The sequence below is a fragment of the Theropithecus gelada genome, chromosome 18, assembly GCF_003255815.1.
Source record: "Theropithecus gelada isolate Dixy chromosome 18, Tgel_1.0, whole genome shotgun sequence".
In the NCBI taxonomy this organism is placed as follows: domain Eukaryota; kingdom Metazoa; phylum Chordata; class Mammalia; order Primates; family Cercopithecidae; genus Theropithecus; species Theropithecus gelada.
This window is the reverse complement of record NC_037686.1, coordinates 34033053-34057000: the sequence shown is the minus strand read 5'-3', so window position 1 is coordinate 34057000 and position 23948 is coordinate 34033053. Positions and strand designations below refer to the sequence as shown.

Sequence of the window (23948 nt, the reverse complement as noted above, 5' to 3'; positions counted from 1 at the left end):
TTTGAGTTGTTCCTTTTCTTTTAAACTTCGTTCATATAATAACAGTGGATTTTTAAAAACATGCTAATTTTCAAACTCAGAACAAAAAACCACAGACTATATGTAAAATATGGCACAATGGATGTGTTGCACCACTTGCAAAAACTAAGTGGTAATTTTTCAAGGTATCACAACTGAGATCCATTCAAAGGAGCAGAATTTCAAAGGAGCAGAATTTTAAGTGTGGAGTTAATATTACTCAAATTTATACACAGCCAGAGAATTACCAACATTGTTTCTCAAAGGTACACCTGCTCGACCTAATCTAAACTTGAATAATAAAATCAATCAATCATTTTTTCAGAAATAAAGCCATCCTATTTTGTTGGTATTATCACCTTTGAAGAATGTTGGCTTTTATTTTTATCCAATGCGAGAAAGGTAATTCAACATAAAAATGTCACTGCCAAATATACTGGAAAAAGGCTAAACTAATTAAGGTCAAAATTCACTTTCTCATGATTGTATATCTAGCATCAAGCTTTTCTGTCAATTTCCAAATGCTAGTATGTTTTCAGTTTTAAATACGGGCAACAAACTCAGGAGAGACTGAAAGCAGGGAAGCACTGTGACTTGACTTCAGTTCAGTAATTGAGTCTTACAGAAAACCACAAATTCCCACAGCCGTTGTTTAAGAGGCTTGTTCTCAGTCACAACACCAGAAAACACATTTATCAGCCCAACTGTGACAAGTAATCTTCACTAAGGCTATCTGTCACAAAAGACAGGTGACAAGAAAGTCTATTTCCATTAGATTCAATACACTGGCCCAGCAATCTTTACACTAAGTGGAAATATGACAGGGTGAGTAGACAGGCATTAATTTATGAGCAATTTTCAGGAAGTGGTAGAAAGGGGTCAAGAACTTTTTCAAAAATACTTGAAATTCTTCTAATTTCTATTCTGTTATTATTTCATCTGCTATCAAAGCTGTCTTTCAAAGGATCCTTCACATCTACAACGTTTCAAAGTACCTTCTCCATTAGCATGTTTTTGCAATACAAACTCTATGTGGGCAGAAAATACTGCTTTTAATGAAATGATATATAGTATAAAATATAAAATATGATTTTATTAAAATGCACTGGTGACAGAACAGTTTCACTCACATTTCCCTTTTTTTGATCTATTTTTTCTAATAAATTAATAAACAGTGTTAAATAATCTATCCAAGGGGTACCATTTATAAAATAAAAGGCAGAAACAAGTTAACACTTCCTAGTCTTTCACTAACATGGAAGGGATATTAAGTTAAAGACAAAAATATGAACAGTAACTTGAAAAAAGATCATAAATAAACGGTAAAAACTCAAAACTTCATTATGAAAACCTTTCCAACAGTAATTTATAAAAGTATATACATTTCAAAAATCACTTGTGACAGCTTTAATAAACAACAATAAAATGTAAATTTAATTTAAAAGGACTGCTTCTAATGAACAAATACACTGCATATCAGCTTGGTGGTCATATGCTAGAAGAAATATTAATCTATTAATCTACTACTATGCCATGTATCAAAAGTCTGTCATCATTTACGCTGATTTAACATTTGTCGACTATTAACACAATAACAGAAGACATTTTATGTGGTTTCAAACTATGCATACTTTTTAAAATTTTTTTATATTTATTTTAAATAAAGATGAAGTCTCGCCATGTTGCCCAGGCGGGTCTCAAACTCCTGGGCTCTAGTAATCTTCCCGCACAGTCAACCACAGTGCTGAGATTATAGGCATGAGCCACCATACCTGGCCTGCATACAATTATTTTCTGTAGTACTTAAATATATAATTATTTCTGTAGTACTCAAATGAAGCACCTTCTACAAAAATATAAGGAAGATACTTTCAAGTGGGTACATACTAAACACAGAACTACTTTCTGTAGCATAATGCGCAGAACAAAGCAAATCTATAACTGCATATTTGTTATTACCCAGCTTGATGGTAAAATTGTTGCCTTAATTTTGCATCTGCTGTACAAATAAATGAACATTTCTGAAGTATTTCATAAGTATACGTTAGTGAGGGCCACATACAGACATTACACATACCCTCAAATAACAAACAGACTCTTAACTTTCAATAAATAGCCTACCACTTAGAAATATAATTTCCTCCTTTCATTTTCTCAATAAATAATATTAGTAAATAAAGTCATTACTTAGTGTCCTACTTGCCAATTTGCAGAACAATTAATCACAAAGTTTTTAATCACTTGCATACTTACTGAATTCTGTAACCCAGAACTGCATTACATGAGTGATCGGCTTTTGTAATCTTGTTGTAGTTATATGATTTGATTTGTGTATACATAAACAGCTGCTGCTGACAGCTGTCTGATGCTACCCTGCAACCAAGTAATTCATCCCAGCAGGAACAACAGTAATACTTTTTAATGTTTCCTCTCCCCTCCAGAGACCAAAAACAGTTCCAAGGCAAATACCTTTTCATAATAAACAATACCATATTCCTTATCATCACACTTGACACATCGAAACTCAACCATCAGGTACATGAAATTAGAACTTCGTTTTTCACTCTGAAAAAGAAAAAAATGATTTTCATGAAAAATGATTATTTTCAACATTCTCTTAAAGGATCAGTATGCATCATTTTTCCCAATTCAGTAACACACGTATCTATCAAATACAAGTCAAAACATAACACATTTTTATTTTATTATATAGATGTAGTGTGTTTTACACAGCACTATTATTTTATTACAGACAGCACTACTGTTTATTCAGTGGTGTCTACCATGCACTTACAACTGCTTTCTCAAATTGAACATTTTTGGTGTATTCAGTACTTTGGGTTTATAATCTTGAAGGTATTTTGCACACATGTTCATGACAACTATTTTATTTCAAAAAAAAAAAAAAGACTGGTTTGTCCTTCTAACAACTGTAAGCTAAGTTCACCCTTAACCTATATGACTAAACTATAGAAATCAATATATGTAACAAAAATCAAAAATAAAAAAAGTGTGCAACCTAAGAAAAGAGACCATTTGAGTTTACCAAGTATAGCCCTTACAAGTTTCTCACAATTTATAAATGGTCTTAAAATGATTTGTCACTTGTAAATTTTTATCCACACTTTAAATATACTGCGGAATAATAACTTCTTGTTCCAATATAAAAAAAATTATTTATATAATTGTGTCCCCTTTAAAATAAAAAAGCAAACATGGTCACATGTCACTTAACAATAGGAACACATTCTGAGAAATGCATCATTAGGCAGTTTAGTCATGTGAACATCATGAAATGTAAACACACAAATCTAGATGGTATAGCCTACTGCACACCTAGGTTATATGGTATAGCCTATTACCCCTAGGCTACAAACTTGTTACTTCAGGTTAATTCAGGTTACTGTACTGAATACTGTGGGCAACTGTAACACAACAGTTAAGCACCTGTATATCTAAACATACCTAAAAGAGAAAAGGTACAGTAAAAATAAAGTACTATAATCTTATGGAACCACCACTGTACATGTGATCTGTGGTTGAACGAAATGATGTGATGAGGCACATGCCTGTATTAGGGTGATGATGAAGTGAAAATACAATGAAGTCTAAAGGGGTAATTAGCCTTGACCCAAAACACCTGTATAAATGGTTTGCGATCTAATATGTAAAATCACCAGGCATGGTGGCTCACACCTGTAATCCTAGCACTTTGGGAGGCAGAGGTGGGAGGACTGCTTGAAGCCAGGAGTTTGAGACTATCCTGGGCAACAGAGCCAGACTCTACAAAAAACTCTGAGACTATCCTGGGCAATAGAGCCAGTTTGAGACTATCCTGGGCAATAGAACTAGACTCTACAAAAAACTTTAAGAATATTAGCCAGGCCTGTAGTCCTAGCAACTTGGGAAGCTGAGGCAGGAGGACTGCCTGTGTCCAGAAGTTTGAGGCTGCACTGGGCATACCAGGGTAATCCAGTCTGGGTGACAGAGCAAGACCTTATCTCAAAAGAGAAAAAAAAGAAATGATAATAAATAATAAAGGTCTGAAGAGGTTACTTACATTATTCAGCTTTATGAAACATATTATAGTCTATTTTGGTAATGGTAATAGGGTGGTAATGGTAATTTCTTTTAAAGAAATTAAAACGTGAAAATATGAAAAAGGCTGGGCAAAGCAAACTCTAACATTACATTTTCCATACCCAGTGATACCTAAGTTTAAGAAGAGAAAAACGTAAGTTAGTATTACGAGTAAACTTTTTGAAATGTGACTATTATAAAAATAAAAAAGTAAGCCTTTCTTCCAGTTTAAGTATATAAGAATGTATTATGAATAAATTTAGAAAAGGGACCAAATACGAGAATTGAATGTAAATGTTGTTCAACATCACTACCTTTATTTTAAAATAAAAGAATGCTAAAATCTAACTTTTACAATGGTTCACTGTAAAATTAAAAACTTCTCTCTTTCTACCTGCTGAAAATTATTTGGAGAATATAAATTAAGTAAGTTGTGGCTGATGGTCATTATAAATTAGACAAATCACAAATTGATGTCCTTGTCTCCTAATCTGATTAAAAATATGATTATTATTTATGTTCTCTAGGTGTGGAACATTAGGCCTAACATCTGGTATTTTAGAGCAAATATACAAAAAAGGAAACTATTCTTGTTACAACTTCTGGCAGGACTCTCATTGAAGCCATCTTTATTTAAACATATACACTGGCTCATATACAAGGTCAAGAAAAAAAAAATCACTTAAATCATGCAACCTTACAGAGGGTGCAGAGTCCTATATGCACCCTCTATAGACAAGCGATAAATTAATTGAAGAGAGAACTTGCTGAAATGATTTATGGTAACTGAAGTGAAAAGCTGGCACTGTGCTGATGGAAGATTTATCCAACACTGACTTGAACATGAGCTGATATGACAGAGAACCCACCACTGAGGCATTAAGCCTGCACAGGTTTCACTCATATGGTATTTAGAACATCTTACGATATCCACTACCTACTTCATGGTTTGACATTATGTTAAAATATAGGGAAGGCTGATACCTCAAATTTTCCAGTTATTAGTATAGAATTCCCAGCTACAGGGGTTAACCCTAATAATCCTACATTTGTAAGATACCTAATAATAAACAATTCTTATCAAAAAATTGTTAATTTAAAAATTTACAGAAAATATTTTAAAATAAAAGAGGGATATAACCCACCTCATTTATCATTTCTATTTCTCTAAATGTCAATCTATCCAGCCAGTCTACTTTCACCATGTGTCCTTGTCGATGAGCTTTGGTGAGCTGCAGAATAAATACAATGATGAGAATTTTAATACAGATCTAGTAGAAAGAAGGACCAAGAATGTCAGAATGGCAATGTCCGCTTCACATGATACTTACCTATACACAAGAGAAACCATATGCAACTAGCAGGATAAGAAAGTTGGCAAGAGACAAATCATTATTTTTTTAAAGAAAAACAATTACATTTTTTTAAAAAGGTCCACAATTTGCCATATTTTGACATGATAAAGAATAATGAAGTTGTTCCTGAAATTATCTCCATGTTCTATATTTCCCATATTTTGACTATTACAAAAAGATGGAATTATATAAATAGTTTCATGATTGGGAAAAAATCAGTTTTTTCTTCCCAGCTTTCAATGTATCTAACCAACATGAATAAATGACAGTTACAGGTAACAAGGCATTTTTCTGGGTTTATACATTAACATCCTAAGGTTTAAGCTTACACATATTCATGTATGCTTTAATTTTAGGGAACGATGATAAAAGACTTCAGTTTTCTAGACTAGCAGTTGGTAGAGTCCTGTGAGGTCTTATGTACCAATCTAACCTTAGTTTTATAAATTAAATAATAATTCTTCGACTCCTTCAATCCATAGAGATTTCCAGGTAAGTTCCAAGGTCCTCAAATTAGAACCAGGTTTTGAATTAGAATGTGTAATACTAAAAATCAACACCCCTCTCATTCCTTCTAAACAAATTGACAGTATAAAGCAAAACTGGACATGAAAGTTTTACATAGTAGCTTATCTATATCAGTTTCTTCCACTTCACTGTCCATATCATGACAGCATTCCTACAAGAACAGCAAACACTGCCATCAATTTTCTCTCTCTTGCAGACCTAAAAATCTTCACTATCAATCTTTTTCCTCTTCCTCAACTCATCACAATTATGTGGTCACACTATTTCAGAAATAAAAATACTAACGTCACATAAAAAGTCTGAAGTTCATTTTAATAAAAAAAAGAAGTATTATCAATTTAGCTTTCTTCCAATAATTCCCTCTCATGTGAGGTAATTTCTGTATGAAATTGTATGAAAAGTTATTAATAAGCTTAGCATGATTACAAAAAGCAGCAACTAAATATTGTGTTGGCTCTGGTGGAATAATAGACAAATATGCTAGCAACATGGAAAGAGACCTAGAAATAGTCACAAGGAAACCAAAAGAAGATCAGGCAATGTGACCTACAGAAAAGAGTGATAGAGTAGAAGCCGGAAGGCCAGAGTTCCAACCTTAATACTCCATTTTCAAACTATGTCCTTTCTGAACCCACATAAATAAAATCAAAGTATTAACGTCTATTCTCACTCCCAAAACTCAAATAAAATAACAGATGCAAAATATAACAGGTGGTATTATTTCATGCAGTCATTGGAAGCTTCTATTCTCATTCACTTCGCAATATGCTGCAAATTGGTTTTCCAAATAAATGAAAATATAAAAGGTCATTTTACATCCTTTGCTTGTACGAATGAAATAACAATTAGTAATAAGAGTTTGTATACTTCCTAGAGGAATGGAGAAAAAAATAACATTTATTTACATGCCAAATTATAGGCACTTTTTATAACCACACTATTTCATAGACAATTTTGACCCCCGTTTGCAGATGACTATCAACTACTACTATGAAGCGGCCAAGCTAGGGTTTAAATCCCGGTCTATATGATTCTAAAGCCTATACTCCTACCACCAGTCTCTGCTATCCTCTCTACTGATGTACGATGAATTTTAAGTGAAACTCATTTCTGTCATTTCTTGAATATTAGTTTTGTATTTATGATGCAATAGTTGATCCACTACTAATTTCCTATGAGCAAAGAATTGGCAATGGTAAATTAAGTTTAGATGAGGGAGAATGTGGTGGGAACTTTTTCCTCCTTTACTAAAACTATTCAGACAAATTAGAAATGTTCTAAAGCCATTTTCACTAGCTCACGAATTTATGTTTGCTGCTAATATATATTATCTCCCATATAGCATATGATTAGCTTTCTAATTTGAATACCAAATAAGACCGATTGCACAAGAGCCACTAAAGAATGTATGGACAGCATGCCAGTACTAAAATTGGTACAGTCACTATGAAAATAAGTTTAAATTATACTAGAGAAATTCACATTTGTGCACCATTATTTGCAGTACAGAAAAATTAGACACAAAAGAATGAAAATGTCCATCAATAGTAGGAACTGTTAAGTAAACTACACACACACTATGAAATACTATAATCAGAAAGAATGAGAAAAATCTGTATGTCTTAATAGGAAAGATATTGTTGACTGCAAAACTGATTGTGAAATTAAAGGTACCATTTATGCTATGGAAGTTGTTTGCATGTCTATCTCCTGTACCTGACTTTGAGATTGATGGCAAAAATTCTGTGTATCTGAGTTAATTTTATGATTTTCACAGATTCGAACAGTTACCACTCAAAATGTCTCCTAGCTGCCTGTCCTACTTACCTATTACTCCATAACAAACCACCCTAAAACTTAGTGGCTTAAAACAACATTCATTTTATTGTTTCTCTTTACTTTTTTGGCAAAATCATCTTCTTGAGAGACATTTAAGTAATTTTTTCTTGTAGTCTCACTCATTGGTAGTCACAATATTATATTCATTGGATGGTTGGAGCTGGAACATCCAAGCTGGCTTGAGTCACATTTCTAACACCTTGGTGATAAAGGGTGGGCTTAGCTGGGATACCAGGGTGGTAGGGCCTCTCGTTCCCCACGTATTCTCAGTGCTGCTCCCTCTTCAAGTGGTTTTTCAACTTGGTCACTCCAACAGAATAGCTGGACTTCTTACATGATGGCTTAATGTTCCCAACATGTGAAGAAACCAAAGCTGTCACACTGTCTTGCCTAGAACAGATGCAGCGTCACTTCTGCTGCATTTCATCAGTTAAAATGAGTCACAGGGTAATACAGATAATAATGTGGAAGAGTGTGACTACCAGAAGGCATATTTCATTGACTATCAGAAAGCACATTCATTTCATATTTCATTTCATCGAGCTAGTCTCCTAAGAGACTAGCTACCACAGTGCTTACTTATCAGAGAGTCCAAGCACATAGTACAATTAATTGTTCCACTGCAATGGAGCAGGTGTGTACAGTTTAGAGATGGCAAAGTCAGCTCTTGGCTGGACTTTAGGCAGCAGAAAAAGTCTAGAACTAGCTATTACAATTGCTAAATGATCCATCGCTGCCTTCCTCTTCAGAATAATCTCCTTCAACTGTTCAATACATTCACCAAACTCCAGCTAACACAGTCTCTTCTGTTTCTTCAAACCATAAAGCCGTTTACCTTTACTGCTTAATGCAGGTGAAATAGTTATTAATAATTACATTAATTTTTATTAATTTTATAAAACTATAAAGCACTATGTAAGCTGTAACACCTATTCTAATTACTCCATAACCTATGTCACTTCATCTCTTATGGGTGCTGATAACAATGTAGATATACTCGAGAGGTTTTCATCAGTCCAAAGCAACTTCTAGTTATCCCCAATCCAGGCACTTCTATAGATACTAAAGACCAAAAATGAACAATAAACACCGGTGGCATAACAATTTATATTTCATTTTGGATCTGAAATGTCAGTCATTTGGATCTTTCCAAAGAGAAAACCTGCATTCTGTTAAGCAGCAGGGTAAAAGTAGGGCAATCTGTTTCAATTACCCGTGAAGAAATAATCCTCACTAGGATGGCCATTCTAGGATGGGGACAAGTCAAGAAATAGGAAAAGAAAAAAAAAAATTCATTCTCTCTTTTTAAAGGAACACAGGTTTCTTACAGAATTCACAGGAAGTCACAAAGAGTTAGGAAGAAAAGTCCACTGTCACACACACACACACACACACACACACACACACACAAAATGGCATAATTTAGCCCTAACTTCTCCAAGAATTAAAGAGCAAGGAGTTTTAAAAGGTATTTAAATAAAAGAATCCACGAGATCCAAATAACAACACGCCTGGGAAACTTCTTGGAGTACTAATTCTGTATTGTCATATTTAATAGAAGAACAAAAAGATGTGCTTGAGGAAGATGTCTCAGATTAGTACGTGTCTAATAAAAGTATAAAGGACAGAGCCAAAAGTAGGCCAACTTGCTGCACTGTGTAAGAATAAGACCAGCAGGGAAACAAATTTCGGAGCAGACAGTGATCCTTGGAAATAGAGAGACTTCCATGATCATTAGAACTCACAGTTCATTGCTCCATATTCTTCTCTGCTTTACTAGACAAAAAAGGTTCCTGAGTGCAAGAGCTATGAATGGTCACTAGAAGCTAGCATTTATTCATTCAATGCCAATTTATACTTATTGAAAGACTTTCTATGTGAAAGAATGATAGACATAATGAAAAACAAATGTAAGTACACACTGATATTCTACCCAAAGAGCTTTGGGGCTTCAGGGGAAGAGGTGGCAGCTGGAGAGAGAGAAAAAAAAGAAAGATTCCTGTTCTTGGTCACTCTTCCCTAATCCTTATACACTCTCAATACAAATATATGTAACTTTCTGGCTATTAAGTAACAAACTTCCATCATGTCCTGTGTCCTTGAGATGAGTATAGAATGTTGAACAAAAGCAGCAAGTTCTCTGCCCTAACAGAACATCAAGGTGGAAACAAGTGAGTCATTCAATATAGTAAGCACTTAAAAGTGTAACTATAAATTGGAACAGTGATATGAAAGTAGTACCTTATGACTGATAACTTGGAAATACAGGATATGAGCAAATCAAGTAAGTTGTCTAAAAACAACTTAAAAATATAATCCTCACTTTTCAAATCAACAGAAAATGAACCAAGAATTTCAAACATTTTTAATATCCAACCATAGAAGACTGCTGAAATCAATTATGACTTATCCACACTATGCAAAACCCTCCAGCCTTTACAAATTATGTGGCAGAAGTATCTTAAATAACCTGGAACAATTTTGAGACACCATTAAATGCAAAAGCAAGGTTCAGTTAAACACACAGATATGGTATGATTCTAATTTTAAAATAAATGTACACATATTCATCTATAACACACATACATTTATTAATTTACTGAAAGCATATAAACTAAAGTGCCAGTGATTATCTTTGAGTGGTAGGTAGATTGGGGTGACTTTCATAGTCTTCCTTGTGCTTTAACAATATTCTACCACTGTAGAAGATGTATATTATCTTTGTAGTAAGAAAAAATCAGTCATTTAAAAGCTAAAGTAATTTAAGAAACAATTAATTGTGGAGAAAGCTCTGTTGGGAAAACCACTAAAGATTAGCCTTTATAAAGATAATGCTAAATAAAGCAATTTTACTTCATAATAAAAGCTCAAAGAATAAAGCCCTATCTCATTAATTTAACTTAACCACCTGAAATAAAATAAATATGATTGCTCTCTCACTTTCTTCCAAGGGCCTTTCACCTACATACAACTACAAAACCATACAAATTAGAAGATGTTACTATTTTTCAATAGGTGTTTAATAATGTCTGGTACTACTACTATATACAAGAGACTGTTTTTCCAGTAACCCTTTATGTGATTACACAGGATTGCATTTTGTCAATTACCTCCCATCTCGTTCCTCTAAACTCCCTCAAGTTAAAGGTCATAGCTTAACTCATTTGACTCTAATGCCTCTCTTGAGTCTAAAATAGAACTGAGCTAAATTAATGAATACTTGAACAGAGTACCATTATTTGTCTGCTAATAGAGTCGCATGGTGCACTAAAATTCTATTACTAAAAAAGTGTAATTCTTTAAAAAAAACAAGACAATAAGCATCTCAAATCAAATATAAACTATGCAGTACCTTTTTTTTTTTTTTTTTTTTAGACAGGGTCTCACTCTGTTACCCAGACTGGAGTACAGTGGCATGATCTCGGCTCACCGCAACCTCTGCCTCCCAGGCTCAAGAGATTTTCCTATTTTCCTACCTCAGCCTCCTGAGTAGCTGGGATTACAGGCATGCACCACCATGCCTGGCTAAGTTTTTTTTGTATGTCTAGTAGAGAAGGGGTTTCAACATGTTGGGCAGGCTGGTCTCAAACTCCTGACCTCAAATGATCCACCCTTCTCGGCCTCCAAAAGTGCTGGGATTACAGGTGTGAACCACCAGGCCCGGCCAAGCTATGCAGTAATTTATAACTTCAAACCAAATGCAGTTGTATAACATAATTTATTTGAACTACTGAGATTAGAAAAAGAATCGTGTACGTGTGCGTGTTAGAGAGTTTGCATAAGTTTATGTATTTAATTCTTGGCAAGCAAAGAAGTTTCTTCTAGTTTCTTCTATCTTCCTGATTAATGAAGTCTTGGTCACAAATCTTCAATTTTACTTTCAAACTGTACATGTAAATCTTATTATTCAGGAAGAGTAGTATTTGCTTCATAAAAGTTTCATTTAGTTAAACTTCTTGAAGATAAATCTAGCCTTAAAAGTGTCTTACTATTTTTCTGGCAGAAACTATAACTGTAAAGACAGAAAATAGATTTACAGAACATAAATCAATACTGTTTTAGGGCTCAATTTTACACTGGCAAAAACTAATTTAGTCTACTTGCTATCATTGGTTTCCAGACAAATCCAAAAGTTTTGACAGTCTTAGCAGTAAGCAAACCAAAGTGATTAATAAAAAAGATGCTACCCATGTAGCATTAAAAATAAATTTACGAGATATTCCCAAAACCTTGTTATAACACAATTCAATGGTGACACAGAATCAAAGCAATAAGCTATGTTTATAAAAGCTATACCAGATATTTATACAAAAACCTGTATCTAAGAGGTATACTTGGTGATATCAATGACATCACTGAATAAATTTGATAGCCTTGAATAATTTCAGCATTTATCATAATTCTGTTGTTTATTCTTGTCATTTATAAAACATTTGAGGAAGAAAAAAATGTAAGACACTTCTGCCCAACCCAAATGTTATATCTAGGATCCTATATTTTCATTTGTAAAGTAACAAATGTATTCTCCAACACTTTAGGACACCATTTTTCTTCCTCTAAAACACATACATTTAAAAGACGGAAGTCTTATTTTGTTCCTAGTGATAAAAGTACATTATTTCAGATATAATAAATAAATAAGGGTGTTCTTACTGTTTTTGAGAAAATGAAATTATTTTTACTATAGTCATTATTACAAATGGTCAAGTCTCAATTGTTTTTTGTTTGTTTTTTTATTTATAGAGACAAGGTTTCATCATGTTGCCCAGGCTGGCTTCAAACTCCTGAGCACAAGTTATCCTCCCCCATTAGCCTCCCAAAGTGAATTGTTTATATTGTGGATAAAAAGTAAATATAATATACATACATATTAACAGAACACTGTATATATTTTGTATATTCATTTACCTACATGGGGTAATGGTTACATCATTAGGGATGATAGATTCACCCTCCTAAATTACTATACCTAGTCTAATATTGCACTGCATGTACTGTTGACATCATAACTAAGGGCAGTTGATTAGAAAACAGAAAACTGAAGATTATCAAGCTACTTTAGCTATAACCTAAATCATTAAGTGATTCAGCTATGGAGAAAGGACACTTTCTTTATGTGATATACCTAACCAAGTGAATACTTAACCAAGTGAAGACTTAACCAAGTATAGATATTTCTTACAAAGAATACCAACTTCCCAAGAAGAGTGCTAACATATACAATCAATGGAAAGCAATTTTAGGAACTTAAGTGTTAAATTCTGAAAACAATAAATTATGTAACAATAATAAGGGGAAAAAATTACTAATAGGTCCTTCTAAACAATTTATTCTGTTAAATTAATTTGATCCAGAATGTCAGTTTATTCATGAACATTACTTCACATAATTTATTCAAGGCGGAAGTGTATTCAGAATCCAGGAGAAGTACAGGTAATCAACTTGCTATAATTTATAAACAAAATAGTCTCTGAGGTTAATTTTCCTTTTCAGAATAGCTAAAAAGAATAATAATAATAATAATAATGGCATGATTCCTATAATCAGCAGAGATAATGGAGATCTGACCATATTTTAACAATGAAAAATACCCAGAAATACAGAAATAGCTAGTTATTCAATAAGCTGTAACTTACAGTGAGAGCTGTAACTCAGGAATCTTGATGCCAGTCTTCATCCCCAGTTATAATGTATCCCATTATTATTTAAATCTTTCATCAGTTTTGATAGTTCTACTAATCTTAAAAGTGTAAAATAAAACATAATGCCTTCATTTTTCAAAACACCTCCTCCCTGGATAGTTTCATGTTTCTCATTTCTCTAAAATCCAACTACAGAATATCATTACATGGGTACAGATTTAGAAATCATCAAGTTGCTAACCCATTATAGAATTTGTAACAAGAACTGATGTCCAGTATATAATAAAACTCACTTCTTAAATCATATCTCTAAACTCAAAACCTTTACTGATCTTAGTCTTTCAGAGGTAACATGCAAGTATATTCACATCTCTGGCAGGAAACATGCAGCTCTAAAAAGCCCATTTCAGAATGAGAGTTTAGGGATTTTATTGGGAGTTGGTCACAATGGCAATCTCTGCCTTACAACTATCAAAACTTTAGACTTTCAGAAAGAAAGCAAGTGCTCATCGTAAATCACATGTGGAAATAGTCTAGACATAATGAAACATCTGTATCAGTTAGGAACTGTTTCAGAAAATCAGTTCTCAGACATCAGCCGAGGGCCAACCTTGCAAGGAGGCCCTTCTAAGGACAGCAGCCTTAGGCCTGCCGTGTGAATTTTTTTTTTTTTTTTTTTTTTTTAAGAGACGGGGTCTCTTATGTTACTCAGCCTGGTCTCAAACTCCTGGACTCAAGCAATCTTCCTGCCTCAGCCTTCCATGTAGCTGAGTGGCTGAAACTATAGGTGCACACCAACATGCCTAGCTGTTAACTCTTCCACATGTCAAATTAAAAGGGAAAAAAGGTAAGATCAAAAGAATCTCAACTTTTTCTTTTTGGGGGGTAAGTTTCAATATTCATTCATCATGTAAACATTCAAAAAATAACAGAAGACTTTTTTTTTAATATGGGGTCTCACTCCCTGGCCCAGGATCACTGCAGTTTCATACTCCTGGGTTCAAGCGATCCTTCAACCTCAGCCTCCAGAGTACGGAGGACTATAGGCATGTGCCACCTTTCCCAGCTTATTTTTTTTATTGTCATTTTTTGTAGAGACAGGATCGTGCCATGTTGCACAAGTTGGTCTCAAACCCCTGGGCTCAAGCGATCCTCCAGCCTCAGCCTCTCAAAGTACTGGGATTACAGGCAAGAGCCTCTGCACCTGGCCACAGAACTTTTTTTTAACCTGAAAGAAGAAATTTACCAAGAGCCAACATCTTACCAAAGAATTAAATGTAAGAAGCACTCTCATTAAACTCAGGAACAAAACAAGGATGACTCTACTACTGTTTCTATTAAACACTGTTCCAGAATCAACAGTTTCTATTAAACATTGTACCCACTAAAAATAGCAAAAAGTTGAAGTTGAGAGAATAAACAAACTGATTTACTCATACATTGGAAAAATATATAGCAGTTTAAATGGAAGCACATGAGTCATACAGATTAACGAGGATAAATATAGAAAAAATTAACTTTTTTCTTAAAAAAGTAAACTACAAACTAAACAAAAGAGGGAACTTCTTATGTGATTCTTAAATCTTTTTTTTTTCCCAAATGTGAAACAAGGCAAAATGTTAACATATATTCAATCCGGATAGTGAATACATGGACATCTATTACATGCTTCTGTGTATTTTTCTATTTGAATTGTTCTATGATAAAAATATAAATTTTAAATACATAATGTTAAAACCCCGACAGTTAACTTCCCAGGACTAGGAAAACTGAATAAATCAATGAGTGCCTTTATGCTACCCCTTCTCAACAATCTTGGTTTTCAATTACTACTTAGCTAAATTATTTCGTTAACTCTTCTAGGCTGAAGGGCACTTTGATGAAGATTATGATTCAACTAAACTAAACCAATTTGGTGTCTAACACAGACCTACTTCTTCAATGTGCTTTTAATGCATTCAAAACAAGTAAAAAATATTTAAAAATACTGTTATCTTTAGGGATTTTTCCTTTAGAATTTCAATCCAAGACCTTCTTAAGTCCATGCCAAACTGTCCCCTTGAGAATGGGACCAAGGGAACCAAGGAACCCCTTGGTCCTTTTGGGTTATCTTCCTTTTTAGGTTCTCAAATCAATGGAACATCTTGCCTTTCTCAAACTTTCTGAGAACTGACATATCCCTAACTTGGTCCATTATTGCACTCCTTGATTATAATCGCAATCCCAAGTATAATGTAACATCTTTAGTTCTTTCCAAAATTCCTGTTACTCCCTTTTCATTAATCACTTCTTTTATAGTGGTGTAAATTAGCCTAGAGGTCCAGCATGGTGGCTCATGCCTGTAATCTCAGCAGTCTGGGAGGCTGAGGCAGGAGGACTGCTTGAGCCTAGGAGTTTGAGACCAGCCTGGGCAACCTAGTGAGACACCATCTCTATATAAAAGAAACTATTCGAACATGGTGGTGCACACCTGTAGTCCCAGCTCCTCCAGAGGATGTGGGAGGATCACTTGAGTCCAGGAGACTGAGGCTACAGTGAGCTGTGAATGCACCACTGCACTCCAGCCTGGGCAAAAGGGCGAGACCCTGTCTCCAAACAAACAAACAAAAACAAAAACAAAAAATTGGCCTAGAGAAGCAGTGTCCTTTTTTTCTCAAACTTCTGAAAAATAATCCTGTGATCAAGTCAATAATCTGACAAAAGCCTGAGCTGAATGAATGAGACTTCATTACCATCATTACTAACTTTCTAGCTGCATCATTTTTTGTGATCACACAAAGAAAATAGCCATTTCCAGCCCAGGCATGGTGGCTCACACCTGTAATTCCAATGCTTTGGGAGGCCAAGGCGGGTGGATCACTTGAGGTCAGGAGTTCGAGACCTGCCTGGCCAACATGGTGAAATCCTGTCTCTCTTAAAATTACAAAAATTAGACAGGCGTGGCAGCATGCACCTGTAATCCCAGCTACTCAGGAGGCTGAGGCAGATCTACTGTTTTTTTTTCATTGCTTTTAAAGTATGTATTGGTAACAACTAGAGCCATATATAATTCATAACTCCAATTCTTTCATAGCACAAATATGTAATGGGTGCTTACCATAGGCAGGTCACTGTTTACTGACTTAATGGGCATCATCTTTTATGCCATACTTGAGGACCTGCACTGTAGACATTGCTTCATATTCTAGTTACCTTTTCTCCTGTTTTCAATTTTAATCTTCTAAATAAGAACAATACACTCTTCATGCAAATACATTCTTCTCAATCCTTAAATCTTAAGCATATGTCACTGATACTTATTTTGGAAAGAGATTTCCATAAAGAATTTAAAGACGTGGTTTTAGGTGCTGGTTTTGCAAGTTACCAAATATGTAACCACAAATAAACAGCTTAACTTCTCTATGCTTTCATCTTTTCATGAATTTAAAAACAATGTAGTGTATAAGTCCTAATCCTACACTTCTCAGAATCAAATAAAAGCAAGTAAAAAAGTAATAACAACAGCTAACATTTATTAGTGCTCAGTATTTGCTGAGCAGTATGCTAAATCCTTTAAATATTTTATCATTTACACTTAGTCTTCACAATAATCTCCAAAAACAGATACAACTACTATTCCTACTTTACAGAAGAGGGTTTCATGACTTAGTAAAGGTTAAATAGCTAGTTGAAGATCACAGCTGGGATTTGAATAAAAAATGGTCTCTAAAGCCATGATCTTAATCCCTTCTCTACTTTAGTTTGCAATCTATGCTAAGAGGTTTTATTGATATTAAAGCACTTTACATATGCAAAGTGATTATAAATGTAGTTACTATTATTAGTCACAATAACACTAACAACAATGACATCGGGAACTTAGTAACACAGTTTTTTTTTTGCTCTTCAACATTTAGAAGTGTGCCTTTGACAATGGTGAAGATACAAGACTTGTACGTGTACAAAAACCTAAAATCTCAAGGCTCCTCTAACCAGCGCTTTAGGACAAGTACCCATCTGATGCAATGGATTAATGCAAAATACTTTCTTTCAAGGGTAAATATTATAGTGGGTCAAACTACTTTAATCCCACTTTAGAAAATTAATTACGTAACCAGAAAATTCCTTGCTATCTTAATCTTGATTTTCATGGATTATTTTGTGATTGTGATAATTTGTCAATGTTTATTCAAAAGATGCAGTACAACCAGCATATTCAAGTAAATTTAAATTAAAAGGATACTATAAAGAAAGTTCTTTTGGCCGGGGGGTGTGGCTCATGCCTGTAATCCCAGCACTTTGGGAGGCCGAGGCAGGCAGATCACGAGGTCAGGAGATAGAGACCATCCTGGCTAACACAGTGAAGCGCCGTCTCTACTAAAAATACAAAAAAATCTAGATCCTTGAGGAATCGCCACACTGTCTTCCACAATGGTTGAACTAGTTTACAGTCCCACCAACAGTGTAAAAGTGTTCCTATTTCTCCACATCCTCTCCAGCACCTGTTGTTTCCTGACTTTTTAATGATTGACATTCTAACTGGTGTGAGATGGTATCTCATTGTGGTTTTGATTTGCATTTCTCTGATGGCCAGTGATGATGAGCATTTTTTCATGTGTCTGTTGGCTGCATAAATGTCTTCTTTTGAGAACTGTCTGTTCATATCCTTCGCCCACCTTTTGATGGGGTTGTTTGAGTTTTTCTTGTAAACTTGTTTAAGTTCTTTGTAGATTCTGGATATTAGCCCTTTGTCAGATGGGTAGATTGTAAAAATTTTCTCCTATTTTGCAGGTTGCCTGTTCACTCTGACGGTAGTTTTTTTTGATATGCAGAAGCTCTTTAGTTTAATTAGATCCCATTTGCCAATTTTTGCTTTTGTTGCCATTGCTTTTGGTGTTTTAAACATGAAGTCCTTGCCCATGCCTATGTCCTGAATGGTATTGCCTAGGTTTTCTTCTAGAGTTTTTATGGTTTTAGGTCTAACATTTAAGTCTTTAATCCATCTTGAATTAATTTTTATATAAGGTGTAAGGAAGGGATCCTAGGTCTAACATTTAAGTCTTTAATCCATCTTGAATTAATTTTTATATAAGGAGTAAGGAAGGGATCCAGTTTCAGCTTTCTACATATGGCTAGCCAGTTTTCCCAGCACCATTTATTAAATAGGGAATCCTTTCCCCATTTCTTGTTTTTGTCAGGTTTGTCAAAGATCAGAGGGTGGGAGATGTGTGCCATCCCATTACTGGGTATATACCCAAAGGATTATAAATCATGTTGCTATAAAGACACATGGACATGTATGTTTATCGTGGCACTATTCACAATAGCAAAGACTTGGAACCAACCCAAATGCCCATCAATGATAGACTGGATTAAGAAAATGTGGCACATATACACCATGGAATACTATGCAGCCATAAAAAAGGATGAGTTCATGTCCTTTGTAGGGACATGGATGAAGCTGAAAACCATCATTCTCAGCAAACTATTGCAAGGACAGAAAACCAAACACCGCATGTTCTCACTCATAGGTGAGAACTGAACAATGAGAACACTTGGACATCAAAAGGGGAACATCACACACCGGGGCCTGTCATGGGGTGGGAGGAGAGGGGAGGGATAGCATTAGGAGATATACCTAATGTAAATAATGAGTTAATGGGTGCAGCATACCAACATGGCACATGTATACATATGCAACAAACCTGCACATTGCGCACATGTACCCTAGAACTCAAAGTATAATAATAAAAATAAATAAAAATAAAAACATAAATAAAATAAAATACAAAAAAATTAGCCAGGCATGGTGGTGGGCGCCTGTAGTTCCAGCTACTTGGGAGGCTGAGGCAGGAGAATGGAGTGAACTTGGGAGGCGGAGGTTGCAGTGAGCCAAGATCACGCCACTGCACTCCAGCCTGGGTGACAGAGCGAGACTCCATCTCAAAAAAAAAAAAAAAAAAAAAAGTCTTTTTTAGATTTCCCAAAACTGAGAAAAATATCTCAGAAACCTTTCCAGCTCCTTCATGGTTAACTAAGAAATCAACAATATCATGAAGACTACTTAAATTTCCAAAGTACCTTGAAATGTGGTGTCCTAGATAGCAGACACAAGTAATACGGTTACCAGAAAGACGTACTCACCCACTACAAATTTGTAAATTGGCACTCTAGATCAGTGCTGTCAGTAGAACTTTTGTCAATAATGGAAATGTTCTACATGTGCACTGTCCCACAGATGTCTTCTAGCCACAAGGGGCATCTGAGCATTTGAAATGTGGTTAAAGTACAGAACAACTGAATTTTTAATGTTATTTAATTTTAATTAACCCAAATCTAAATTGCTACATGAGACTTGTGGTTGTCATATTAGACACTGCAACTCCAGATTATAAATGACTCTTAGAAGTGGTTGGCATGAACCTATTCTCAAGCAACAATTTCTAAATGAACTTAAAAAATCCAGCTCCTATTTAAACCTGAGGTCTGGACCCTGGACCCACAGTGACTCCACACAGGCACTCTGTGGTTCAGCCTGAAACACCACCACATCTTACCACATCTTCCCTGCAACAGTGTTCACCTCTATATTCTACTCAACAACATTCCCATACCTATCTGTGTCACACAGACCCAAAGCATTTTTCATCCAATCGTTCCTTTCTCTTTGCCTCCCCTTAATCAAATTGACAGAAACTGAAGCACATTCCAAAGGCATCAAGCAGAGCTGCTAAAATGAAAAGCAGACAGTGGAGAAGCATGTTTTTGCACTAACCTTTCATGTCTAAAGACATGGATTCAAATATAAATCAAACACTAAAGCTTGGTAGTCACATCCAAAATCCCAGGTGGATATGCATTCTAGTCATAAAACTCTGACAATATGACAGGCTAAAAAACAGAGCAGATGGGAACAATGGGTAAATTTGTTCAAGTAAGGCCCACAACCACTAAAAGCCTGGGTCATGGACAATGAAAGTTTAATAAATGCTCCAGAAGTCTGGTCTTTTATTATTTTCACAAATGAATTCAAACGGAAAGACACCGTATTACTAAAAATTAATTAGGGAAACTCAGAAATGGGAAAAAGAAGAAAATGGGGCAGGGGGTGGGAGGGTGGTAGTTTATTTAAATATATTCATTTCTTTCTGTTCCCTACTAGAAGTCTAAAAAATTCAAGTTACAAAAAATAAGAATTAAATAAAGGAAAGTGGTTTTGCTTCCTTTTTTCATACTCATTTTTCCTTAAAGCAAAATTAGGCATGTTCACAAAATCATGTAAAATCATGAGAAAAGGTTAATTCTGCTAAACTCATTCTGAAAGGACTGGACTTTGAAAAATTGTCAAACTTGAAAAGCAGGTTTTTAAACTTCAGCTATTCATACTGTAGTCGGAATTCAACTGTAATAGGTGAGCAATAAATCAGAAGAGGGTTAAGTCCGGCTTGTAGTGGAAGTTCTTTGCTCAATAATTATCTAACACTGTCTTTTCACAGGCCATTAAATAGTTAATCTTCATTTCACAGTCCTGTTGTCCATTATCCCTAGATAACCAAGACTGAAGTAGTTCTAGAAGTGACTAAACTTTCTTATCCTGCAGTTTGAAGACTGTTACTATGCTACTTATTTAGGCTCATGGATACCATGCGTTGTAAAAATGTTTTGCTATTATTAAGATTTATGTATATCTTTTTGGTCTTAAGTCAACTGTCTTCTAAAAAATTAGAAACAATCATGGTGAATCCACTGGATGGAAAATAAAAGTGCAACAAGAAATAAACCATACTTAACATTCATAAATTTGAATACTAATTTCTTTTCTTAAAATGGTAGCGTGAGAAATACAGACATTACATCTACCATCTCTGTTCCTTCTGTACGAAAATGGAAACAGGGAGCATACAAATACTTTCCCATGTTTAAAAGTTTATTATACCTAACACAATTTCAAAATGTTTTGAGAAAGAGAGTGACCCTCTAACCGAACAATTTTTTACAATGTGTAATCAGAAAAAGAGAGAGTGAAAGACAGCAGGCACTACTGTGGCACAACTCTAAGAACAATTTAAGCATCTAAGCATAATTTTAAGAATGTAAGTATAATAATAATAAATTTAGTCAAAATAATTCTAAGTTAAGGATATAATTTTAAGAATGTAAGTACCAAAGTATACTCCCTCTGGTAAGTTAGTAAATTAACTAAATTAATTTACTTTACTTACTCTCTTACTCCCTAGTAAGAGAGTAAATTAAGACCATAGAAGTATCAAAATATATTTTCTCAAGTATAAGGCAAGGCCATGTTTTAGGTGAGGAAGAGTCGTTTTTCAGAAACTCTGTCTAAAAATGTAAGAAGCAAGCACTAATCGAACAACAAAATTAAGAGCAAAGCCCCATTATTCACATTAGGCAAGCCCTATGTAACACTTTACCCTAGGCATACATATTGCAGAAAAAAAAGGAATGACCTGAAAATAATACATTCAAAGTTGCAAATCAATAACCACAATTTTATTCTCTACTAAGATAATCACTATGAAACCCAGGTAGATAATCTCAATTATTTCCTATATCAGTACTTTTAGAATCAATTAAATATAAAGAGCTACATGAGACCATAAAAGTCATTCATCCATTCTAAACATCTGATTTTGCAAACTTAAAAATTATTTTCCCCAAGTTAGTAGAATGGCCAAAACTCTGACTCACAGTACACTGCTCTTCCCACTATAATGTGTTTCCAAGTGCCCAACCTTCCAATTTTGTCAAATCTTAAGACATCATTTTAAAAACACATTTCTCTTCGATAGCAGCTGGGATAGATAACAGTTCTGAAACTTCAAAAACCACAAGCAACTGCTATATCAAGAAGAAGGGACTATCGAGTTAGCCCAATACGTCAAGAAATAAAAAGAGCTTCCTTCAAAGAGGGAGTAATTCTTTAACAATGCTACAAACAGGACACCTTTTTCCCCTTTAAAAGAGTGATTACTCATTTTGATGGTTTCTGTTTAGTCTTTGGGGAACACAAGTTAATACTAATGCAAGCTGTCACAGCACAGCAAGCTCAGATGTCTCTACTCCATTCAGAAGTTAAAAGTACAGTTCTATTAGGGATGAAAGGATGTGGAAAGAGCTAGGCTCCAATTATTATCAGGAGGACTGTAAGCTGCTCACTCTCATTAATTTTTATTCCCATTTTACAAACCAATAAAAACTTACCTGAAAACTGCTAACCATTCTGAACAATACAAACAGCATACAAATTTTAATAACTACCTCTTGAAAAAGCAGAATCCACTTGGAATACTCTAATATAAAGAATTTAGCCTGGTGATGATTGTTACCAATTAACAAAAACATTAAGAAGACTTCTTTCCTACACCTCACTGACCTCTGCACATGCTTAGTCATCATTTTTAGAGTTGCTAATGTGCACAAATAACTAAAAGAAAAATACGAACAAGTATTAAGGGTTACTGTTTCAATCATTAAAAAGGTGATCATTATTAAGTCACATCTTTTTTCTATAAAATTCAAAAGATTAAAATGAGAAATCTATACTATTAACGTTGTGCTACATTAAAAAACCAGAAGTCCAACTGGGACTAATTCCAATGATTATACTCCATACATGAAGCCTGAAAAATGTCAGTTGTTACAAAAATTATTTTTTAAACCTTCCATCAAAAATAATTAGGGAAAAAAGTTAGAAACCTGTGAACAGAAGCCTAAATAATGTGTTTAACAGAGAAACAATGTAGTTACATTGTGCAACTATAAAGCTTTATATTTCTTGACTCTGGCCATTCCCCCTCAGACTTAGAATTTCACCTACAATATGAATCATAATGGCTACTCTTAAAAGACAATTTGAGAGCTTTTTTAAAATATTATTTTTTATTCTTTTTTAATTCAACCTTTTTCATATTATAGTGATCCACAGGCTATAAATGAATTGATTCTAATAAAATTTACATTAACTATTCCAGGTTTGTAAAAGGGACAGAGAGTAGCTCAAATGAAAGATCATCACTAAGATAAAGTCTTAAAGGCAGACATATGAAAAGCTTGAGACCTTTCCTACATCCCATGTTAGAATGCATACAAAATCTCAGAATGAGTAGAAGAAACGAATATTAAATTTTATTTAATTATGGATGGGAGAAGTAGACAATAGTATATTGGTCAATACAGTTATCAGGTTGCTACGACATCATTCTTCCTTAAAAGAGCAATACAAAAAGACAAATTGAACTTGACAAAAATTCTATGTTGAAGCACAAAGCCTAGCCAACTCAAGTACTTATTCTTGAAGATTTTTTCTATATGTGAGTAAAGGCAATGAGCTGTTAAAAGCTTAGCATCAAAACTTCCTCCAGACATTAAAGAGGCACTCCTACTAATAAGACTGCAAAAGAAAAGTACACGTTATAATTACAAGAAAGTGTCCTAACCAGGTAACTGCAAAAGGATCCTTAAACAGTATCTAATACAGTGCTTTGTG

General features: G+C 34.4%; 1 protein-coding gene across 2 annotated transcripts in view; it reads right to left on the bottom strand.

The window, feature by feature from the left end:
* Window positions 1–23948, bottom strand: part of PIK3C3 (phosphatidylinositol 3-kinase catalytic subunit type 3) — a 127758-nt gene that overhangs the window by 88195 nt on the left and 15615 nt on the right. For both annotated transcript variants that reach the window (XM_025365428.1, XM_025365430.1), the window contains 2 exons: window positions 5244–5330; window positions 2488–2583 (listed from right to left, as the gene is read on the bottom strand). In XM_025365428.1, the coding sequence (XP_025221213.1) occupies window positions 2488–2583; window positions 5244–5330 (183 nt within the window). The remainder of the gene's footprint in view (window positions 1–2487; window positions 2584–5243; window positions 5331–23948) is intronic.